The sequence below is a fragment of the Pocillopora verrucosa genome, chromosome 9, assembly GCF_036669915.1.
Source record: "Pocillopora verrucosa isolate sample1 chromosome 9, ASM3666991v2, whole genome shotgun sequence".
Taxonomy (NCBI): domain Eukaryota; kingdom Metazoa; phylum Cnidaria; class Anthozoa; order Scleractinia; family Pocilloporidae; genus Pocillopora; species Pocillopora verrucosa.
The window spans coordinates 15,247,062-15,270,695 of NC_089320.1; the positions used below are offsets into that span (position 1 = coordinate 15,247,062).

The 23,634-nt window shown below is 36.1% G+C and overlaps 2 protein-coding genes across 3 annotated transcripts in view; one reads left to right on the plus strand and one right to left on the minus strand.

Annotated features, from left to right (window-relative positions):
* Positions 1-19: 19 nt before the first annotated feature.
* On the minus strand, positions 20-5,579 carry LOC131779142 (dnaJ homolog subfamily B member 13). The gene is made up of 9 exons (XM_059095684.2): positions 5,466-5,579; positions 5,280-5,383; positions 4,863-4,928; positions 4,063-4,146; positions 3,640-3,791; positions 2,782-2,914; positions 2,405-2,499; positions 1,045-1,121; positions 20-430 (listed from the first exon to the last, which is right to left on the minus strand). The coding sequence occupies exons 1-9, from the start codon at positions 5,531-5,533 to the stop codon at positions 271-273; spliced, it is 939 nt and encodes a 312-aa protein (XP_058951667.1). The 5' UTR covers positions 5,534-5,579; the 3' UTR covers positions 20-270.
* Positions 5,580-5,708: 129 nt separating this feature from the next.
* The window catches only part of LOC131780070 (midasin), a 60,991-nt gene continuing 43,065 nt past the window's right edge, over positions 5,709-23,634 (plus strand). For both annotated transcript variants that reach the window (XM_059096689.2, XM_066171649.1), the window contains exons 1-30: positions 5,709-5,882; positions 7,358-8,299; positions 8,812-9,047; positions 9,159-9,276; positions 9,974-10,835; positions 11,073-11,322; positions 11,775-11,879; positions 12,361-12,474; positions 12,558-12,629; positions 12,916-12,991; positions 13,589-13,857; positions 14,747-14,925; positions 15,104-15,195; positions 15,703-15,819; positions 15,954-16,100; positions 16,463-16,610; positions 16,748-17,033; positions 17,623-17,764; positions 18,033-18,311; positions 18,958-19,084; positions 19,238-19,307; positions 19,648-20,048; positions 20,312-20,523; positions 20,772-20,894; positions 21,403-21,465; positions 21,567-21,701; positions 22,126-22,233; positions 22,451-22,558; positions 22,680-22,760; positions 23,254-23,352. In XM_059096689.2, coding sequence (XP_058952672.2) covers positions 5,721-5,882; positions 7,358-8,299; positions 8,812-9,047; positions 9,159-9,276; positions 9,974-10,835; positions 11,073-11,322; positions 11,775-11,879; positions 12,361-12,474; positions 12,558-12,629; positions 12,916-12,991; positions 13,589-13,857; positions 14,747-14,925; positions 15,104-15,195; positions 15,703-15,819; positions 15,954-16,100; positions 16,463-16,610; positions 16,748-17,033; positions 17,623-17,764; positions 18,033-18,311; positions 18,958-19,084; positions 19,238-19,307; positions 19,648-20,048; positions 20,312-20,523; positions 20,772-20,894; positions 21,403-21,465; positions 21,567-21,701; positions 22,126-22,233; positions 22,451-22,558; positions 22,680-22,760; positions 23,254-23,352 — 6,123 coding nt within the window. In that variant the 5' untranslated portion in view covers positions 5,709-5,720. The remainder of the gene's footprint in view (positions 5,883-7,357; positions 8,300-8,811; positions 9,048-9,158; positions 9,277-9,973; positions 10,836-11,072; positions 11,323-11,774; positions 11,880-12,360; positions 12,475-12,557; positions 12,630-12,915; positions 12,992-13,588; positions 13,858-14,746; positions 14,926-15,103; positions 15,196-15,702; positions 15,820-15,953; positions 16,101-16,462; positions 16,611-16,747; positions 17,034-17,622; positions 17,765-18,032; positions 18,312-18,957; positions 19,085-19,237; positions 19,308-19,647; positions 20,049-20,311; positions 20,524-20,771; positions 20,895-21,402; positions 21,466-21,566; positions 21,702-22,125; positions 22,234-22,450; positions 22,559-22,679; positions 22,761-23,253; positions 23,353-23,634) is intronic.

Below are 23,634 nucleotides of genomic sequence, written 5' to 3' on the forward strand. Positions count from 1 at the left end.
ATTCAATTGACAACAACTATTTGAATTTTTGACAATGTTTAATTCTTTATTTTCAATTATTTACAAAATATAAAATTTCTAATGCTTGGTTTCAACCTCCAGATACTTCTTGTTTACTACTGATAGAGAGCAAGACCTACCAGTGTGACTATCTGATTAATAGTAATGAAATAGTTTGGAACATTATCAACTCTGAATAAATAATGTTCATGTCCTGTACTGTGTTTGTACAGTGAACAATTTTGTTATGATCAAGCGGAGAAGCACAGCTCATGGAGGAAGCAGTAGTGCTTCTTTCAGCATTCTCTTTTGTTCTGGGTTGAGTTGGTTTGGGAATTCAATGTTGAATTGAATTATTAGATCTCCTTTTGTGTTCGGATCCTTGGAGATTGGCATTCCCTCAGTAGGAACAACTTTTTGATAGCCAGGTCTGAAATCAAAGTAAAGCAACAGTATCAGTTTCAACATCATTAGTTTCATATTATCATTTTCATAAAAATCAATTGTTATGGGGTTAAGTCCTAGAACTGATGAACATGTAACCTGCCAGCATTTTGTCAGATTTCCCTGACAGTTTGCTGCCAATTATCAATACTCCTGATTGCAAAGGGGAATTGAGGGAGGAATTGTCTTTCTAAAGAACGCAACACAATGACCCAGCCAGGGTTTAAACCTGGACCTCTGAAATTTAAGAGATTGAAAAAGGCAGTAAATTTTAAGCTCGCTTGTTAAGAAAAGAGGATGTTATGCCCCAGTCACCAGCATGGTGTTCTATGGCAAAGTATCAGACTGAAAACTCAGCAAGTCTTGAGGTTCGAATCCTCAGGGAAACCCAGGTTTTCTACCTGCTCCTAGTGCTCATGTGAATGAATAAAATTTCTATTCAATCAATGAATATTTCTTTAAAAATCAACCTAATGCACATCAAAAAGTGTTTTTCTATTTCATAACTGGTAGGTAACTTGATCACAGTGTTATTTTTACTTATCCATGTGAGCATGATAAATGTATCATATTGGAAAAAAGTGAAGTTAAATTACTTACTTAACAATGTCATTGATTGGAATGCTTATGAGTCGACCATCCAGTGTTGGAACATCCACTACACAGCCAGTCAATGCCTGATGGTGAACAAAAGCATTTTGTCTTGAAATTTTAACGACTAGTACTCCGCTTCATCTGTGGTACCATGAGATAATAGTCCATTTTACAGTTGTATGCTTGGTTGCCAAGCCTTTGAACAGGAGTGAGGCTAAGGGTGACCTTGTTATGATACAAACATTGCTGCTTTTGAAATGCAAATTAATTTGTTATCATGCTAACTAGATTCTGGTCTCTAACACAACAAGGTCACCTTCAGCCTCACTCCAAATCAAAGGCTTGGCAACTAAGTACACAACTGTAAAATGGCCTATTGCCTAATAGTATCAGCTTTTAAAAGATGTACTTCGCTGGTTACCAAAACCACCATCACACAAATACCAAACCAGAAATCTAATCAGTTTGTTGCATATGGGTGGATAGCACATTGCATAAGGTAGATTAACCCTTAAACTCCCTTAAGTGATTAACATGTAACTTTCCTCTGTATTTTACCCATAAATCATCCAGCAAAATGTAAGAGAGTACCCAAATTTTGAGGTAGATGATGTCCTCTTGATCTAACACCAAATTCTCCTAACTAATTTACAGGGAAATGTGCAGCAGCTAGGGGAAAGAATTAACAATAATGTCTTGGGAGTTAAAGGGGTTAAGTAATAAGTGAAACCCTGCATCCCCTTAACTATTTACACTTCCTGATGTTCTGAAAACTTGTTTGCCTTTGGAATAGATCTGGGGGACCATGATTACTAACAAGGGCCTCAGTCCAGATTTTGGTTGAAATGTTGATGGATAGTTGATCTATATGTCAATATGGTTGACAGATGGTTTGAAATCAACTTAGAATTGGCTTTATCAAGATGTCCGCCGGCTGATTGATTGATTGATTTGATTGTCTTCAGGTTGGCAAGTTCTTGATCAGTTCTTAATCTGCAGATTATCAACCTAGTAATGATTGACTATTGACCTATACATCAATATTTACCACCAACTATGTTATTGACAGAGGCTGCCTAAATAGTACTCATCATGGGCTTTGGACTGAGGGTCAAGGAGTGACAAGGTGTATTCTTTTTAACCCTTTAACCCTTAGGAGTGACCAGCACCTAATTTCTCTTCAGAATACCACCCCTGAATCACACATTAAGGTCAGAAGAATAAAGGAAATGATCACTAACTAACAAAGCTCTGGATTTATTTTACAAATTCCCCATGTCAGCACCTTAGGAAATGTATAGAGAACAGTATGGAGAATAAACATACTGGTATTAGGGTGTAAATAATGATGAATATGTTGAGTTACCTTTCCAAGAGGAACAGTAGCAGTATAGACAAGGTTATCATTATCACGCTTGAAGACTGGATGAGGCTTGTCTTTCACAATGAACACAATGTCAGCTGGTGTAAAAGAAGATAGCACACAATAAGCCAAGGGAATAAAGTTGTATTATTGAACAGAATTATAACATCACATTCAGTTGCTTTATTTTGTGGAAATATTCTGTTTCGTGTAATCAATGAAGATAGTTCTGAGAGAACTGAACTAAAACACTGAACTCAGTTCGGTCATCTTATCACTGAGCTACACCTTGTATCATTTGAGATCATCTCATGGAGAAATTGATAATATTCATGTACAGTAACCTTATATCCTGCAGGAAAGGAATACACAGTATTTACCTGGAATGTTGTTTGGACCCTGATCTCCTTCCTTAGGAAATGTAATTTTTGTCCCTGCTCTCCAACCTGGTTTGACATTGATGGTCAATATTTTGTCACGAATGTTCGACGTGTGCCCATCTTCATTCATCACCTGTTAACACAAATTGTCTTTTAATTGTATATAGATAATTTGGTTTTATTGGCTGACTTGATAAATAAAGTAAATTGCCCAATGCTAAGAGTTTTTAGGCTGACAATTTGAGTGTTAACCCCTTTATCAGAGGGAAAAAAGGAAATGTGTGTTGTGTATGGTTTGTAGACAGGTACCAAGAAATAGAGCTATAGTATTGGTTGGAACATGGTAGTGTGAATAACACAAGAATAAATTAGTTGAATGAAGAGCATTCATTAATATGGAGGGGATCAAGAGTGCTGATTTGAAAGATAAATCAGAGTTTTGCAGCATTTTGTGGATGTCAACAGGACAGTCTAGTAGATAACCTAGGTGTGACAATGTGTGACCCCCTTGTTTGAAAAATCTTAGCTATATGACTGGTTGTGATAATTTTCTCTCAGATCTTGGAAGTGAGAGGGTCAAACACATGAAAAGCAGCTAACTGTTGTGCTAAATACCGTATATAGTGAATTGTAATACTAGATCCTCATATCAACACTGTAGCAGTTGAAATGTCACAATCAACAATTGGTAGTTTCACAATATACAGGACTCATTGTTTACAGATTTTTTTTCAGGGTTGAAGTAGATGCCCAGAGACACCCTTCACAAAAGAAACACCCTCCACTAAAGTATTTTCTTAAAATGATATTGACTCCTTCCTGCACAAGTAAATACTGGCCAACACTCTTATTTCTTACCCTTCTTGAAATTTTCATTTTTTTGACACATCCTTTATAAACTTCTTCCAGAGTGAGGTAAAGTTCTCTCTCAATGGGTGGATCTTGCTTACGACGACCTCGGCCATGAATTCCACCAAACCCAACTTCTGGATCATATGAGTCAAATAATTCTGAGAGTAAAAGCAGGGGTTATTTTCCAGGCCACTTCACTTTATGTATGAACATGTTCAATGAGATCATGCTTTTTATATTTTTTCAAATACTATGTTGTTTTAAATAACTCAACAAAACAGTAATTCAATCAAAATTTTATCCTCTACTGATTAAGATAAATCATGACCTCTGCCTTCAAAACTTGAAAAGTAAACAGATTTTTAAAAAAAAGTCATATTCAAAATGGCAAGTTTTTCTTCTCATGAACATATACAAAAACAAGCATACCAGCAAAAGGATTGTCTCCCCCAAAAAATTCTTTAAAAACTCGACCAGCATCTCCATGGAATGTGTACCCTGGAGTCCATCCATCTACAATGAAGAAGATATCACCACATCTTTAGGACAAATTATTATTTACTAATAAATTAAGTATTTTCTAAAGTTACACTCTTTAATTCCTAAGACCTGATAGCAATCCTCCCTACAATCTGTATTATATATGCATGACCAAGCGTGAAATTGGCTAAGTTCTTTCCTTGCACTTTTATGGATCTCATCCATCTTGCCCACCCAAGCCAACTAAAACTTTGTCTGGTCTCAGCATCTGTCAGCTAAATAGTACCATAGAATTGCAGTAGCAGTTACATGTTAATTTCTAGGGGTTATGAAATCGGCATAACTCAAATGAAAAGGTGCAGTGACATGTATATCGTACCATAAGTACAAAGTAAACATGTTTCATTGTTATTTTTGCACCATCTCTGTTATGTCAGTTCTTCTATTTTCCTTCTTAAATTTCCTTGCAGTTTAGATGCCCCATTCCCTTCAGCATTATTTCACAGGAATACACAGACATCTACAGTTTCCAAGTAAACCTAGATGTGCAAGTCATTCATACAACATTAATATGTCTTATTTCCACACATAAGATCATCATAACCTCTGCTAATGTGTGCCAATAAACCTAGATGTGCAAGTTATTAGTATATCATTAATATGTCTTGTTTCCATGCATGAGATCATCATAACCTCTGCTAATGTGTGCATGTTGAACTCTCATCTCAGTCTAGGTGTACGTAAGCTACCTTTATCAGGAACTCCGCCTTTAAGTCCTTCTTCTCCAAACTGGTCGTAAATTGCCCTCGTCTTAGCTGAAATAACAATTATATCTTGACTTGTTGAACACTTATGAGTACTGTCAGTAATTAATCCGTTACTATCAAATTCCAAGTCGGCTCCACTTAACTGTACAGAAGTAAGAAACATTCATTATGTTGAGCTGTTTAGTACTCAGAAAGAAATGAAGAATCTGGATGTGTGGGTCAAACACGAAATCAGTTACGCAATAATACTATTTAAAAGTGATCAGTGTTTTGCAATGAGCACTTATCAAGCCTTCATATTTACCTTTGAGTTCAATTAACAAAGAACGACCTAAACTTTTAACAGTTTTTTTTTTACATCGCAGTAAATCCAAAGAAGCATACTATTTTAATACTTACGATCCCTTAACACATCATACGCCTCTGCAACTTGTTTAAATCTCAGATCTGCCCCTGGCTCCTGGTTCTTGTCTGGGTGAAATTTCAGTGACAACTTGCGATAGCTGGCGATGGAAATTTTGACAAATCGTAAGTTCCCTTGGTGAATAAAATATAATTTTTAGATTTATAAGTCACTAAACTTACGATTTTTTTATATCTGCATCCGTAGCTTTTCTTGTTAGGCCTAAAACAGCGTAGTAATCTTGACCCATCGTGACAGCTGTGTAGAGTATTGCGAAAAATATGGCGATCTGTGAAACTGGTTGTCTTGGAAACGACACAAGCTAAGGGACGAGAAGGACTGAAACTAATGATGTAGAGTGCTGGTGATCTGTAAAGCGGGCTCGTTAACACACACGTGGTTGAAGAGTGAGAGATTTATCTGCATCTTTGCTCTTTATGCGAGTATGTTACGTGTGGAACATTTATCCACGAACACATTCATTTAACGGCATGATGGGTTGCAAGAACTTCCGCTTTGACTTTCTGAGCTCCTTGAAGTACCTATGTGACTGCGACGTTCGTTTTAAAAATGAACTTTCATACTTTTTGCAAGTTGAGGTTTGTAAATTTTGAATAGATCATTCGTGTTCGGTAGTTAGATAACGGCGTAATGGGTGACTAACACAGTTTATGGACCGTACGATTTTACGCCATTGTCTGCGTCGGTGTATACACTGGAGATTGACCAATGGTAGGTGTGGGTGAGAGTACAAGTCGTGTCGGTAACAGTTAACAATTAATGGTTAATAGTTTATATTTAATAATAATAATAATAGTACCACTACTTTTAATTAATTATTGTTAAGTATAGATTTTTTTGGTATAAATGAGTTGAATGAATTATGTATTAATTATGTGTAAGTGAGTCAATGAAACAGTAGTCTCACCGAGCTGATGCAATGATATTGGAATAAACAATATTTTACAGTTGGCAGGAGCCTATTACTGGCTCCTGACAGTTGGAGAAGGGTTGTCTGATTTTTATACATCATGTCATGTTAATTATGTCAACTTAGACATATGCATTGAGGATGGTAAAAGGAGGGGGGGTTTAGATCACTTTTCACGAAAAATAAAATGGCCATTCATGTTTCATGCAATATGAAATAGCCATTTCACAAAATGAAGATAAAAGGTTTTCAATTACCTGTTGGAATAAAGAGTCCTGGGGTCCAGAATGATGATTAGCTAGCCATAGTCATGCCTCTACATGTAGTCTGGTTTTGAGACACTTACTGGATAATTTTTAAAGGAAGAGAAAACAATGATGGTTTAAGTCACGTTTTGCATTAAAAAAATACAGTTGTTTTGCAATTTCCATGAAAAAAAGGTGATTCATCATTCACGGCTATTTAACCAAATCACATTTCACAGGAAAAAAAACTGTTCCCCTCTATAATAACAATAATTAGTTAAAAGTAGTAGTGCTATTAATATTATTATTATTAAATATGAATTATTAACCATAAATTGTTAACTATAATGGACACGACTTGTACCTACACCCACAACCCACAACTTGTACACACAACCCACAACCCACAACCCACAACCATTAGTCAAACTCCATAAACTGTAAGATTTTAAGCCGTTAACTAACAACGCAAAATCTTACAGTGTATAATATACTGACTGGAAGAAATAACGCCTTTAGTTACAGGCATAAAATCTTGCATACATACATCACTGACTGAAAGAAATTACACCATTAGTTACTGGCGTAAAATCTTACATATAAACACCACTGACTGGAAGAAATTACGCCCTTAGTTACTGGTGTAAAATCTTACTTATAATTATTACCAACTGGAAAAAATTGCACCGTTAGATGAGATGGTGGTGTAAAATCTTACAGTATATAAACTGTGTTAGTCACATATTACATTGTTATACATATTCCCATTTGTGTTTGCTGTATTGTTCTTAAATTGATGATTTGCCATGTTAAGTATAATTTTGCAAGTTTGGATCTTTTAGCTTTTTTTCCATCTAAATATTTTTTCTACTGTGTTTCTGTTATCATTTTATTTCAGAGCTGGTCTTCTGATGACAAGCAGCTATTATTGCAGAAGTTGGCTGAGGTGTTTCTAATCCAGGATTTGACTCCCTTTCTGGTAAAACACTGCAAACCAATACTGCTGGAAATTCTTGAACGTTGTGCTAAAAACCTTCAGCAAGAATCTTATAGGAATGGTTCTCACGTAGAAAGATTTTGTTACACTCTTAGTGAGCTGTTAACACTGTCTCATTTGAAAGACTTCATTTACAGATTTATTAAAACCTGCAGTTTGTTTTCAATAATTTCGGATGAGGAGCAGGTTAACGAGCAAGAAATAGAGAGAATTTTATGTGTATTGAAGACTTGCTACAATCTACTTAGTTATAATTTTGAAACATTTCACAGAATCTGGGAATGGAGTCCTATTTTTAAATTTCTGCAACATAATCATCCTGAAGTGAGATGGTATGCTTTACATATTATTTCAATTTTAACAGGTATATCAGAACAAATTAAGATTGGTCTGCTGGATAAACTTTTTACAATTTCAGAGAGAACCTCATTTTTAACACAAGAGTTTACACATAAGTTGCTTAGTCATGTAAAAGATTGTAGAGATATAAATGATCATCAGAAATTAACTTCAGATTCTATGGATGTCAGTGGTGATAACATCAATGGAGCATCTATCAATAAGGAAGATTTGATTGGCCAATATACAACCCTTTGTGGGGTTATGCTGCCATGCCTACCTGGAACATTGAATCTTGTGGACCATTCATATGTCATGGTACCATCAACTGTATATAATCTTCATTTACTAGTACTATCGGTAGCCACAGGAAATGGTGTATTATTAGAAGGACCTATAGGCTGTGGGAAAACAGCCCTGGTTGAATTTGTGGCCAGAGCAACAGGGAGAACACGCCCACCAGAATTTATGAAGATTCAACTTGGAGATCAGACAGACAGCAAGGTGAGCATGTACCATTACAATTGTACTTTTCTTCACATGAGGTTATAGTGTGGACTAGGAAATTGTATGGGAGATCTGCAGTAGGCTAACATCTTATCTTAAGAAAGTAGTGATATTCCTACAGTGTGTGGTTGCTTCATGCTTTATAAACCAGGATACTTGAACCTGTTCACTCCCAGTAATGATCAAAAGGAATTAATTATTTTATCTCTACCTTATTGTTGCATTATAATAAACATGTGTGACAAGAAGAGGTTAAAGGATGAATCAAGGGATTTTGTTCAAAATCAACACCAAATTCTCAGAGCTAATGTTATAAGAAATGTATATCAGACATTAAGGACAATTGAAATTGATATCTTGGCTACAGGGGTGTAATTCAATGGCTCATATACAGACTAAGTTACTATTGACCCTATAAAGCTCACTTGTGATTTGGTAAATTAATCATATTAATTTTTCTGGTAGCATGTGTTTCAGCACGCTCTAATGGTAAAGTTTTTCTTTTCAAGTCTTTGTTAGGTACATATGTGTGCACAGACACACCAGGAGAATTTGTATGGCAGGCTGGGCCACTGCTACAGGCTGTACAAGCTGGGTATTGGATTCTCTTGGAGGATATTGACCTGGCTCCTATGGATGTGATCTCAGTGTTAATACCATTGCTGGAATCTTGTACACTGTCCGTGCCAGCACATGGTAATGTTGTGAAGGCATCACCAGGGTTTCAGCTATTTGCCACTCAGAGGTAATATGTTTTGTATTTGTAGTAGGTCAATCTTTACTTGGTTTGAAATTTTTATAACCAGTGTGATTATTATTTTATTTTTATTGTATTTTGTATTAATTTTTTATCTAGGTCATACAGTGGTCATTGTGGATTCAGTTATCATGTTGCTAGTGCTAATTCTGCTATCTTGGAAAAGCTATGGTCAAGAGTTAAGATTGAACCCTTTTCCAAGGAAGAACTTACAGAGGTATCTTGAATGATAAAATGTATCTAACAAACATAATTTAATTTAGCTGTAGAATTTTCAATGTCATTTATAGGCATGAGCACTTCTCAAGGAACCTTGCAGAAATAAACCTTTTGAACCCTTAATATATTTCTTCTAAAAGTGATTTACCTTTTAACTCCCGGGTCAAATTTGTAATTCTCCTTACTGTCAACCATACATTTCTTATAATGTAAGTTCAGAGAATTTAGTATTGGATCAACTAATTATTCCCAAATTGTTATTTTCTTTATTCTCATTACTTATGTGGTTGATATTGTGATGATATTGTAAAGAGAAATTCTGTCCTGGTCACTCATGGGAGTTAAAGGATTAACAAACAACTTCTTAAATTGCTCTCTTCAAATTTATGCTAAATTGCAGAAAAACATTAACAATCAACCCTTTTACCCCTACAAGTGACTAGCATCTAATTTCTCCTTACAATATCAACCCTGAAATAAGCATTAGGTCATAAGAATAAAGGAAATGATCCTCAGCTAAAGAAGCTCTGAATTGTTAAGCAAATTCTCCTTACCAGTACCTTATGAAAGGTATGGAGAATGTGCATACTGATGTTAGGGTGTAAAGGGTTTAAAAGTAAATCGCTAACTAGTTTGCACTGTTCAAATTGAGTGTAAGGAAATTCTTATTAATCATTAACTTTAAATAATTTTAGGTGGTTGTCCAGAAGTACCCAGACCTTGAAAATATTGCAACAAAGCTGGTGGATATCTACTGCATGTTATCTGCAGATCCACACCTTGTTTCCAGTGAAGACACAGCAAAGTGCACCCTTCCTTATGATAAGCGGCAAAGCTCTAGTAGAGATTTAATGAAATGGTGTAGTAGAATAGCTGTAACAGCTTGTGGTGCACCTACGTTGCTTGATTCGAAAGAGGTTTTCCTTGAAGCTCATGACTGTTTCAGTGCTCCTTTACCAAAAACTTATGATCAAAATTTGATTGATTTAGCAGTTGGTGCCAAGTTAGGCTTGACCAAAGAAAAGATTGAATTTTTCTTCATGAATTACAAACCAAATGTTCATACCTCTCCACTGTCAATGACAGTTGGTAGGGTCACGCTGAAAAAGAAAGTTCATGAAAGCCTGGCAATTTCTTTTGGTCAAAATAACCTTTCAAAATTTGCTCATACAAGACATTCTTTAGTTTTGCTTGAGAAAGTTGCAGCTTGTATTAGAAACAGTGAGCCTGTTTTGCTGGTTGGGGAGACAGGAACTGGGAAAACATCAACAGTACAGTACTTAGCAACACAGTGTGCAGTCAGTTTAAAAGTTGTAAATATGAGCCAGCAAAGTGACAGCTCAGATCTACTTGGTGGTTACAAACCTGTGGAGATGAAACAGATTGTGGCTCCCGTGAGGGAAAAGTTTGAAATGTTGTTTTGCAAGACGTTCTCAAGGAAACAAAATGTGAAGTTCTTGAGTCATGTTCAGAGATGCTTTGCTCAACAACAGTGGGAGATCTTGTTTAAGTTAATGATTCATAGTCAAAAAAATGCCACAGAAAGAGTAAAGAAAGGTGAGCTTTGATTGAAATGTGTTCTTGAAATAATCAAACATCTAAGTATTTTATATAAATATAGTGACCTAAAAGGGAAACAAAACTGGACAGAGATTAAGTAGCTGTCAGTGAAAACTCACTATAAATTTATGTTGAGGGTGGCTTGTTGTGAGCTAGGATCCTATTTACTAGGCTCATAGCATTTAACTTTTTTTCAAACTTTTTTCTTTGTAAACTGCAACTGTGTATATGTAGATAAACAAATGGAGAAGCTTTTGGTTGAGTGGCAAGGTCTGATTCAGGACATCCAGCAGTTACAAAAACAGCAGAAAAATGCAGAGAGTGCATTGGCGTTTAGATTTGTGGAAGGAACACTTGTGCAGGCTTTACAAAATGGTGACTGGGTTTTACTGGATGAGATCAATTTGGCCACACCCGAGACACTGGAATGTCTTTGTGGTTTGTTGGAGAGTTCATCTGGATCAGTGGTGCTAATGGAAAGAGGGTGAGAACTTCAATTTGCATTCAGAAATAGAATTGATCTAACTTAAGATGGTTAATGCATTCAGTATATGAGTAGGGTGAAAGGGGGGTCCTGCATAATTTCACACACATCAAAAATAAAAAATAACAACACATCTCAAAATCGAATAAACAAGGGCTATTGAGCTTTGTCAAACTTTCATAACTATAACTATGTATCTTGGATGCTTTGCTTTTCAGCCAGGTCCTTTTTAATTAATTATCAGCACTAAGCTGTCTCTCTTTCTATATTTATTTTCCTATAGGTTTAAAGGATACATGGTAATAACAACTGAAAGTTTTTTTCTTCAGTGGAAGTTTTAATTTTAGCATTGAGAGGTTCCTATCCCTTTTGTTTCTGATCCAATTCATCACTTATGAGAAGTAGTTATCATTAAAATAACTGTGATCTTGAATATGGTTTGCTGATTTTAGGGATGTTACTCCTACTGTGAGACATGAAGACTTTCGCCTGTTTGCCTGCATGAATCCAGCTACTGATGTGGGGAAGAAAGATCTGCCTCCAGGAATTAGGAACAGGTTATTGATTTAGAGAGAAATAAAAATGCTTGATTTTATTTGAGCTGTTCATGTTTAAGATGGATAGTTATTTTTTTAGTCAAGATAACATCTTTCATAGTTGGAAATTTTTAATTCAATACAATGATTGATAAATTCTTTACATCTTTCATAGAATGACCCATGTTTTGGATGTGTCTGTTATCCTGGCAGATTCTGTCAGATTGTTTAACTTTTATATTGGGGATATCTCATAATTAACAGTTTCAAACACATACAAATATGGAAATTGTGATAGTTTAAAAGTTGTTGTTGTGGACTGCTCTCTTTCCTTGTTTTATGATTTCATGTACCCCACATGCATGTTTATGCGTTTGATGTCATTTCAATTGACTGTGTAGGCTGTTTCTGCTGGTCAAATCACCGATAAAATCAACATTTCTTTTAGTCTTGCTAAGGTGAACTCAGTTATATAATTATATTTGCTTTTTTCCTTTTCAAGGTTCACAGAAATCTTTGTCAGAGAATTAGAGAGTACAGCAGACCTGAAAACCCTGGTTGTGGATTACTTGCAAGGATTGTCACCCAATTCAGCCATTGTGGATGGAATTGTTAGGTTAGTATGTTAGATTTTGGGTAGCACTGTTACTGTAGTAAAGTATTTTACAGAGGAGTAAAGATATTGATCACTATTGCCAGATTTTACCTCACAGTCAAGCATGAAGCAGAAGACAAGCTGACTGATGGCACAGGACACAAGCCTCATTACAGGTCAGTATCAATCCAGTTTTTGATCAATAATCTCAAAGTTAAGCTTTTGCTATGTGTGTCTTTCACATGGAATCTTTTGATCTCTCAACCTTTTAAAAGTGTCCAATTTATCAATGTATTAACTGTTCAGGTGATTACTGTTCTAAGAACAATTGACCAACAAGTCAGAATCACTGCATGTTCAGTAACCTTACTATCAATAATTATTGCCTTGTTGTAGTGTAGTCCTTTCCCGATAATAATGTCACTCTTATATTGGACGTTACCCTTTCCATTTTTCTTTTAGTTTGCGAACTCTGTGCCGTGCTTTAAGATATGCAGCTATAAATCCCCATCAGAATGTTCTGAGGTCTATTTATGAGGTAAGCCACTTTTATCTTACTCTGAAACAAATTTTTGGTGACTGCAAGACTGTTATGAAGCCTTTTACTCTCACGTTAGATAAACATGAACTTCTTGTAACTTCTTATAACCATACACTATTCAGCAAACAGATGACGAGAATACTCAAACTTAGTATTAAATAAGTGGCTATCTTGGCCCATCACCAAATTCTCCTAACTAATGTACAAAGAAATGTGTCAGAACTGAAGGGGAGAATTAACAATCAGGTCTCGGCAGTTAAAGGGCTATTGTACTGTGACTTGATGTTTACTGTCATGGGCTTTCTATGTAGATTAAAGGAGGTGATTTGCAATACAAAATTTTGATTAGGAAGAGGTGGCCTATTCGTGAACACTTTTGGTACTCATACACAGCAACTCAAACCTGAGCTTTTTATCTTATCCCTTTCTCTCCAAGATCTCACTAGTAATTCTCCTTACTGTCTGCCATACAATTCTTAAGATGTTAGCTCCAAGAGTTTGGTATTGGATCAGTTAATAATGCCCTAATTAATATTTCCTTTTTTTCATCACTTGTCTGCTTGATTTTTCACATAATTTTTTACTCTTGTGCAGGGATTTTGTTTGAGTTTTTTGACACAATTGGATCGTTCATCACACCCCTCTGTCCAGTCTCTCATTAAGCATCACATCCTGGGCCATGTTAATGCTGCCAGTATGTTAAAGCAGCCCTTGCCTAAGCCACAAGATTCTGGACACTACTGTAATTTTGAAGGATTTTGGATTGCTTTGGGAAGCAAAGAACCTGTGATGTCAAATGAGTATGTCTTAACAGCTTCAGTGAAGGCTAACTTGAAGGATCTTGCTAGGGTTGTATCTGCCAGGTATTTGGTCCATTCTTTATCTAGATTGTTCTTATTAAAGGTACTAAAAGTGTCTGCAAAATAATTTGTTATTAATAGCAGAGGGACAAGAGGGGAGGTAAATAACTTTCAGTTACATGATACTGTTATTTTTTGCTGTAGCCACCATTTCCAATAAAAAAAATTCAATGGAGGAAGGGTGTGAATTTTACTGTATTAACAGGAGAATTTGTGCATCCATTTAGGGCTCCTTCAGCCAGTAATCACCCTAACTTGTGACATTAATGTTTAATTCAGTAGTGAAACTGTCAGGAGAAATTCTATGCAATGTACTATTAGGGGATAAAATACCAAAAAAGGTTGAGAGAATCCACTATTATATAACTATGTAGCAGTGCTACAGGGTAATCTAGCATTATCAACTGAGTTGATAACATAAATTGGCCACCATAAGTGTTAATGGCTGACATTTTGAGCATTACTCTTTGTCAGAGTGATAGATGAAGGGTTAATGCTTGAAATATCAGTGTTTAAACCCTTTATGGTGGCCAGTTTATGTAATCAACCCAGTTAATAATACTAATAAAATTACCCTGCTATACTTTCCTACTGAGGCAGCACCACAGTTTCTTTAGGAACTTGCCCCTTTATTAATCATGTAGCTGTGTTGTTGATGTTGAGTTCAGGGTGTCCAATTAAGGTAATGAGGATTTGGGAATTATAAGTCTTCTAGAAAGATGGCCCCACCTTCATTTCAGTGGCCAAGGCTACTTTTATTCTGTTCACCAGCTGTCACATTTTGTGGTGAAAATGTATTGGAAGTTAAATGGGCTCAAATGTCAGTAGGTTGATGGAATTGGGGTCAGGATCAGGATCAGCATTTTGATATTTGATACAATTTTGTTTCCAGGAAGCTTCCAGTTTTAATTCAGGGAGAAACCTCAGTGGGTAAAACCAGTTTGATTCAGTGGCTGGCTAAGGCATCTGGGAACCATTGTGTTAGAATAAATAATCATGAACACACTGATATCCAAGAATATCTTGGCTGTTACACTTCAGATGAGAATGGCAAATTGGTTTTTAAAGAAGGTAAGACTTGATTTTAACTCTTATCAGGAACCCATATTTTTCATAGTTCCCCACTTGTTATAAATGCGTATAACAAAAATTGATTTAACTGAAATATAGGCCAGCAGATTAAGTAGACATTAATGAGTACAAGAGTGAACATCACTGACAGTGCTAATAGGCCATATACTTTTTGTAGGTGTTTTAGTTGATGCCATGAGAAAGGGCCACTGGATCATTTTGGATGAGCTCAATCTAGCCCCTTCAGATGTCTTAGAGGCCCTTAATAGGGTAAGTATTCAATGTTTTAGTGTATGGTCAAGATACCAAACAAATTACTTTAAAACTGAAACAATTATATGAACATGTTCCTGTTTTATTCCAGTGATATACTTTCTGTGATTGTTGAACTGGGGATCATAGACACATAGTGAATTAAATACATTTTAAAGTAATAGCCTTCAAGTAATGTTTCTAAAGAGATTTTGGTGTGAAACTACCAACTTGTAGAAGAATGAACTGACTTACTAAAAAGTTGTTCTATAATGTCACGCCTGATTATAATAACAACATTGATAATAATAATAATTTTACATGCATAGGAAGTATTAATATTAATCATGGTAGTGCTCAGTCTTTGCAAGAGTATGCAACTTTGTCTGTTTTAATTGACTTGTAATACGTTGAAAGTTAATTGGTGGTCTTTGCAAACTTTCTTGAAGAGTCAGTGAGTGAAAATTTTGGCTGAAGTTTGCACTGTACTTATTTTTCATTTTTTTTCTTTTTATTATTCTGTAGCTGTTAGATGATAACAGAGAGCTGTTTATTCCAGAAACACAAGAAACAGTTGTAGCTCATCCAATGTTTATGCTCTTTGCTACACAAAATCCTCCTGGACATTATGGTGGAAGAAAGGTTTACACTAGAGTTGTTTAATCTGTTATTTAAACACCAAATTCACACATTTTGGAATCATGAAGATTTTGCATTGTTCTCTCTGTTGTGTATATTTCTTTCACCATTGAGAGTTAATTTATTTCATTTTACAGGTGTTATCAAGAGCTTTTCAAAATCGCTTCGTAGAACTTCATTTTGATGAGCTTCCCAGCCAGGAACTCGAGGTTATTCTTCACCAGCGCTGTAGATTACCACTGTCTTATGCTAAGAAACTGGTGTCAATAATGCTTGCCTTACAAGTATGTGTAATTAAAGAAGAAGTTATTTACAAAGGACAACCATTGACAGTCAGAGAAACACTGTTAAACCAGTGGCCCTTATTAAATAAACTTTAAGAAATAAACTAGATCAAACAGTAACATCACTTAATACCCTAACTAGTAGGAAGCAAACCAGTTGGATATGACAAGTGTCACAGAGGAGTTGAATCCAGGACCACTAAGAAAGAAATTCATCTGGTGGTCAGAGCAGGACTTGCACTTGGGACCTCCAGATTTCAATTCTGCTGTTTTCACCTCTTCATCATTGCCTCAATTTACATAATTAACAACAAGATTCTATTGACTTCAGGAGTATTAACTTCTATTTTGTACTTTTATAGGCACGGCGTAGGAGTACCAATGTATTTGCTGGTAAACAAGGCTTTATCACCCTACGAGATTTGTTTCGCTGGGCAGAGAGGTACAGCAAGACTCCTGATGTAGAAGGAAGTGGCTTTTATGACTGGGATCAGCACATTGCAGAGGATGGTAAATATTCATAACATCAAAACATGTAATTCATGAGATGTATATAGCCTCATCTGTGCTGTGGCAACTTTCTTTAAATTATTTTAGCTAGTTTTCTTTTTTTCTAATTACTAAAGACAGATGTGTTTTGTTTACAGGTTACATGCTACTTGCTGGTCGATGCAGAAATCCCTCAGAGTGCAAAGTCATCCAGGAAGTTATTGAAAAGCAAATGAAGCGAAGTTTTGATCCAGATTCTTTGTTTGGGTATCCTTCTTTGCAAAAGCATTCTCACAGGGTCTCTTGTCTCATGGAAGAAGTCACAACAGCACCATTGGAGGGATTCAAACACATTGTCTGGACTTACAGTATGCGTAGGCTTGCTGTCTTGGCTGGAAGAGCCCTTAAGTTTGGAGAACCAGTTTTGCTTGTTGGAGAAACAGGGTATTGTGATTTAGTAGGGGTTGGCTTTAAGTGAAACTGTTAGAGGAGTTGTGGATGCAATTAATAATAAAATGTGTAATCATTAATGCAGTAACATGAAAACAATTGATTTCCATATAATCAGTGACATGTGTCAAATTATGATCTTAGTACCTAAGTTGTATACATACAAACCATTAGACAAAAGCAGTGGTTAATTAAGAAGGCCAAGGTAACATATGAGACATGCTTCCATAGCTTTTTGAGTACATCCCATCTCTTGTGTATGGCTAGAGGAATTACTATCCCTGGATGTTACCATTCCATCATGGGCTCTTAAAAATGTTTTCAAATTTCCCTGATAACTTTCATGCCCTGATACCATTCATGCTCTACAGTGGAGAGATTTACTGTGAGAGTGAAATGACATGCATAAGAAAATGTTACAGTTATCGTGGTTGAGCTTCTAAATGCATCTTTTGATGAGTAGTCCTGCCTGCTGCATCTTGAGGAACAAATCCATGTTCAGTTGCACTCATCACTTTGTGCCAACATATCAAACTCATGGAATCCTTTTTATAGTATCAATGTGTTTACCATTGCCTTTTAGCTGTGGTAAGACCACCATTTGCCAACTGTTTGCTGCTCTGTGGAAACAGCAGTTATTTGCCGTCAACTGTCACATGCATTCTGAGTCTGCTGATTTCCTTGGAGGTCTGAGACCTGTGAGACACAGAGGCCAGGAGGAACAGGTTAGAGGCCCTGCTAGCCCCAGTAGTAATGGAAGAATCTACTGCTCTTTCCATATAGCCAAAGCCCATCCAAAGAATTTCTTTAATTTTATAAGTGGAGAATTGGAAGACATAGATGATTTATTTTGTTGGTCTTTACTCTTTGTTTTTTGATAATCTTAAGTTTCTTTCACCGGGTACAAGTTCATTTAAGCTGCATAAAAGTATATGCTTTGCACAGATGGATTTTTTTCATGAATAAGACAAGTTATGTTGTATCATTTCAAAGGATGAGCAAGTTACCAAGCTGTTTGAGTGGTGTGATGGACCTCTTGTACAAGCAATGAAAGATGGAGCAATGTTCTTGGTAGATGAGATTTCTTTAGCTGATGACTCAGTGTTGGAGAGACTCAACAGTGTGCTAGAACCTGAGAGGACTTTAGTTCTTGCTGAAAAAGGCAGTGATGGTGGAGATCCTGTTGGAGAAGATGTTGCCATGTTGGTTGCACACAAAGATTTCAAAATCATAGGAACCATGAACCCTGGTGGAGATTTTGGCAAGAAAGAGGTAAGGTGTGTTGGGTCCTTATCTGAGTATCTGAGCAAATACCCCTCCCGTAACCCAACAACAGTCAACTGATAATAAGTTAGGGTTCGTGTTGGGTGAGGGGAGGGGTAAGTGTGCAGTTGCTCAGATACTGACATTGATCTGATGTTTTTCCTGCAATTTGGCACTAAATATTGGCAATGTTCCTTGCTTGTGCTATGTGTTTATTAAGACATTTAATAATGCATCTTTGAGTGTAGATGTGGGAAGAATAATTCTTAGAAACACTGTCACTAAAATTGATGTTGGTGATAACAATTCAAAACAGTATTGTATGTCATGGAGGCAGGAACATGGCAGTACATGTGAACTATGCCATGTACATGTATATTCATTGATGACCTCCTAACAAAGTGAAAACTTACAACATAGAAGGAATCTCACAACTGCTTGTCATATCACCACAGCAAATGCCATCAATAGTACAATGGGTAATCTTACTTAAAAATTATCCTCAACTGGCTGTTTCTAGGAATCAGCATCAGGGAAAAACAGCACTAATTATAAAATTAGCGAAACAAAACAGCTAGTGAAGTTGTAAATATATAAGGCAGCTTTTACACGCTTGGAAAGTCAAACTATGTTTCTTTTTTTTTTTCTCTGGCAGCTATCTCCAGCCCTTAGGAACAGGTTCACTGAGATTTGGTGCCCACCTTCAGATGCCAGGGCAGACCTGGTACAGATTATAGAACACAACATCAAGCCTGGAGTTGTTCTGAAATCAGCCTGTCAAAGTAAGAAGGTCATACTGGATGCCTTCATTTGTGTCATATTTGGTGGCATGGTGCTATGAAGGCCTTCCTTAAGAGGTGCTAGAAAAACAAACACAAAATGTTTTCCTAGCATGCAAGTTGCCATCTTTAAGGAAAAGTATTCTTCTGTTATAGGTACATCAGGAATTGGAGAAGCCATGGTGGACTTCATAGAATGGTTTCATAGCTCAGACTTTGGAAAGAGGTAAGTTCAGTCTTTAATTGTGATCCCACATGTTCATTGCTGGTATTTCAGAAAGAATGAATGGATCACAGGGAAATGTTCAATAACAATTGCCTTGTGTGTTTCAAGAGCTGATAGACCTGTTTTATGGCCTTGTTTGATGGATGTGAAATAGTTGAGAATATCATATTACATTTAGAAAACGGCAATTACTGTAAGAATTATAATTCCATTTCACATGAGCTCTCAAGGATATGCTGCATAATATTATCAACAACCAAATATCACAGATTTTATCATGAGCTTGCAATATTGAAATTTTTTGTTATTAATAATAACAATGGTTTAACTTTTTCTCTAGATTTGTTGTGAGCATCAGAGATCTGTTGTCTTGGGTGAATTTTATAAATACATGCAGTTTCTCAACAACTCTGAATGGTGCAGATGAAAATACAGGTGACAAAGTCTTACTCTCATCAGCCTTAGCTTATGTCCATGGTGCCTGCCTTGTTTTTCTGGATGCCTTGGGTGCAGGGTCCAATATCTTGGTTTCATCATCGTTATCAACATCAGCCACAATTACATCTGCAACATCAAGTGGTGTAAAAGACGCGTACCAAGCTTGCCTTGAATTTCTGAAGAGACAGGTGGAACAAGATGTAGAGGAAATGCAGTGTTGTGGATATCCTAACAATGCACAAATGAAAAATATCAATGAAAGACCAGATTTTTTTGGTATATGGCCATTTTATATACAAAGAGGTACATATGGAAATGATTTTTAGTCAGCCTTTTATGTGGATGTGCATGAAAGTGCCATCCAGGTGTAGAAGTGATACTTCTTGGTTATGATGAGCTAAAGACACAGGGACAGTGATCAGTACAAGCAACCTGCATTTGAAGAGAATTTGGATCAATAATGTCTTCTTTTCCAATAAAGGACTTGTAATGGCCCTCTCATTTTATCTTCAGTCTGAATTATCTATATCATTTGATACTGAATATTGTAAATGAATCCTCCTTAGGACCACAACCTCTACCAGAAGATTTTGGTAGCACCTACACCCTCAGCTCACCAACAACTTCACAAAATGCACAGCGTATCTTGCGTGCCCTTCAGTTACCTCGCCCCATTTTGTTGGAAGGGTCTCCTGGAGTTGGCAAAACGAGTCTTGTCCATGCCATTGCTAAGGCATCTGGCCATGAATTGATTAGAATTAACCTTTCTGAGCAAACTGTAAGTAAATTGATTTATCATTGCTGTCTTTTACTAAGTTATTTTTGTGACCTTAATGTTTGATGCTGTTTGAAGAAGTAAGATGCTATTCATTTATATAGTGGTTAAGGGGTTGATAAGAAAAATGTGGGATACGTTCCTAACTTTGTTTGTTCAATCAGTATCAGCTTCAGGTAGGAAAGTAGTGGCAATTTACATGTAGATTTTTTTTCTGTATTCAACTTCATGCTCTTTCATTGTTGTTTAAGGATGTGACAGACTTATTTGGATGTGACTTGCCTGTTGAGGGTGGGGAAGCAGGACAGTTTGTATGGAGGGATGGTCCACTCTTGAAGGCACTGAAAGCAGGTTCCTGGATTGTCCTGGATGAGGTATTCTGTTTTGTAATTTTTTTGTCTTTTACCTCACGATGACTTCCTTCAGAGACCTAGATTTTCAAGAATTAGGTCTGCAAAGCAAGTCTGCAATTGGAAATAGGGAGGTGATGCAAGGATTGACTTGTAAGAATGAGCCAGCTACAGAGGTATCAGGGCATGATCCTGTTTGCAAATCTTTTATTTAATTCTATTTAAATGGCAGGAAGTGCATGTAAATATAGCAAACAAGATGTCTTCAAGCTAGCTTTCAGTGCCCTGACAAACAGGTGACCAATCTTCACTGACACTAGCTCTGTAGTTTTACAGATATAACTATTATTTAAATCAAAAATCTAATAGGTTGCATTACATTAATTAATTCAAGCTATATGTATGGTAGTGTTATGGTAGAACTTAAGAATAGATGAAACACATATCACCATTTACATAGTTGGTCACTTAGGTAAAAAGTGATGATTTTCCCTCAGGAACTATTAATGACGTCTTTGGTTTTGTGATTCAGCTCAATTTAGCATCACAGTCTGTTCTTGAGGGACTCAATGCATGTCTGGACCACAGAGCAGAGGTGATTCCTTTTTTGTGTTATTCTGTTCTCAACTCAGCCAGTCACTTTGTAAGTTTATCTCAGGAAAAAAATTCAATAACATTTAGTTTAATTTGTTACAGGTTTATATCCCTGAGCTGGGAATGACTTTCAAAGTCCAACCTGACCAGACAAGACTGTTTGCCTGTCAAAATCCTTTAAACCAGGGAGGAGGAAGAAAAGGATTGCCAAAGTCTTTCCTTAACAGGTTCACTCAGGTAAACTGATGTTATTCTGTGAAAGAGATTTAAATCTCTTCCATCAACTAAGGATTCTTTGTCATCTGCAACATTTTTAACTCAAATGATCAAAAATTAGTTTTCCATTACAGTTGTTTATCAAAATATTTCAAGCAGAAAAAGCAGTAAGAACAAAGAGAAGACAGAAAACATCAATGGAGGAATATGGTTTGATTTGAAACCAAATTCTGAGGACTAAAATTTTATCAAAATGTATGCAGAGATAGGAGATATAAAGACAATTGAAGAGACATCTAGATCTTGGGAGTGAAAGGGCTGTGGTTGTTTGTCATAACCACTCATGTTTCTCATTTCCTTCACAGCCCTGTGTCAAATGCCATTGGTTTCTATTATGTGTAAATGCTGGTACATATTAAATGACTTAATTATGGTTTTTTATCAGGTTTATGTTGAGGCACTCTCCAAAGCAGACTTGCTGTTCATCACACAAGCTCTTTATCCACAAATAAATCAGGACATCTTGGAAAAGATGGTGACATTCAATCAGCAGGTAAATGCACGGTGTATCACAATATTGTATTTTAAGTGAAAAAAATGGTGTCAGTTCTTCTTGTAAAAGGCTAATTGGCTGAGGGGATAGTCTTATTTACCAATCATTTCAAAATATCTACAGAGCCTGATTATTAGCTAAACTTTACCTTTCACTTTTTTGTTTTTGTTGTTGCTTCTTTGTTTAAGGAAGGTTTTATTATTTTCTTGTGGGCTAGATTCATGAGGAGACTGTTGTGGAAGGACACTGGGGAAGGAAAGGTGGCCCGTGGGAACTTAACTTAAGAGATGTGTTTAGGTGGTGTGATTTGCTCATAAAATACCAGGTATATTTTTGTAAGTTTTCTTTCTGTGACCTAATTATTGACACAAAATAGGTTATGTTGTTGGCAACATAGTTTGTATTGTTATTTCAAAAGGCCTGCATATAAATTCTTTGCTTCCTAGAATTGTGGCACTTGGAACCCTGGTCAGTTTGTGCATCTTATTTACTGTGACAGAATGAGGACGCTACAAGATAAACAGATGGTAAGACTGGTTTCTGTTTGCTTCTGATAAGAGTAAGTTTACCTTATTAAGCTAAAGTAGGCCTTTAAAAAAATTTCCTAAGTACATTAATTTAGGAGCAGCAGTATGTGTACATGTGTAGTAACTTCTTATTAAGTGTTTATGATAAGATTTACAAGCACGTACCAGAATTATATTTTTAGAATTGTTTTCCAGAGTTAGAATTGTTCTACTTGTGTTTCAGTTTTACGGATAGTTTTAAATGCTTTCCTATCCAAGAAGAAAAAGAAAGAGAAAAATGATGGGTTACCCCACTTGTCTCACTTCAGTGGCAAGCTCAAGCTATAGAGAAACAGCCCACATTTATTGGATAGGTGTTTATGTATAAGTGCAAATTACACAAAAAGTAGTGAAATTGTGAAGTTGTGAGAAAGAGGGTTGCATACCACAGAATGATCTTAAGAAAACCTACCATCTTTTCATCTGTTTTTGTATTTGCTTATGGATGGATTAGGTACTCAAGTTGTTTAAGTCCGTATTTGAGAATTCAAGACAGATTGATAAGATTGGTCCTGTGCAAAAATCATTTTACATCACACCAGGCTACGTTCAGGTGAGTCTGTAAGGCAAACTATCAACTTTGGTGCAGTACATGAGGATTAACTCAAAGTTCTCCAACAAAAATGATCTCAGATTTGTCTTCACATCTTATTAACAATCCTTTGCTCAAGGTGAAGTAAATGTTGTTGAATAATGCCCATGCTAGGTTGAAGGGATTATTCAACAATATTCACTGAGCCTGAGGGGAAGAATTGTTTCAGTATAATTGCATTATTACTTTTGAATTCTGTTGTAAATATATATTTTGATGCTAAAAACCATTCTGTTTTAGTTG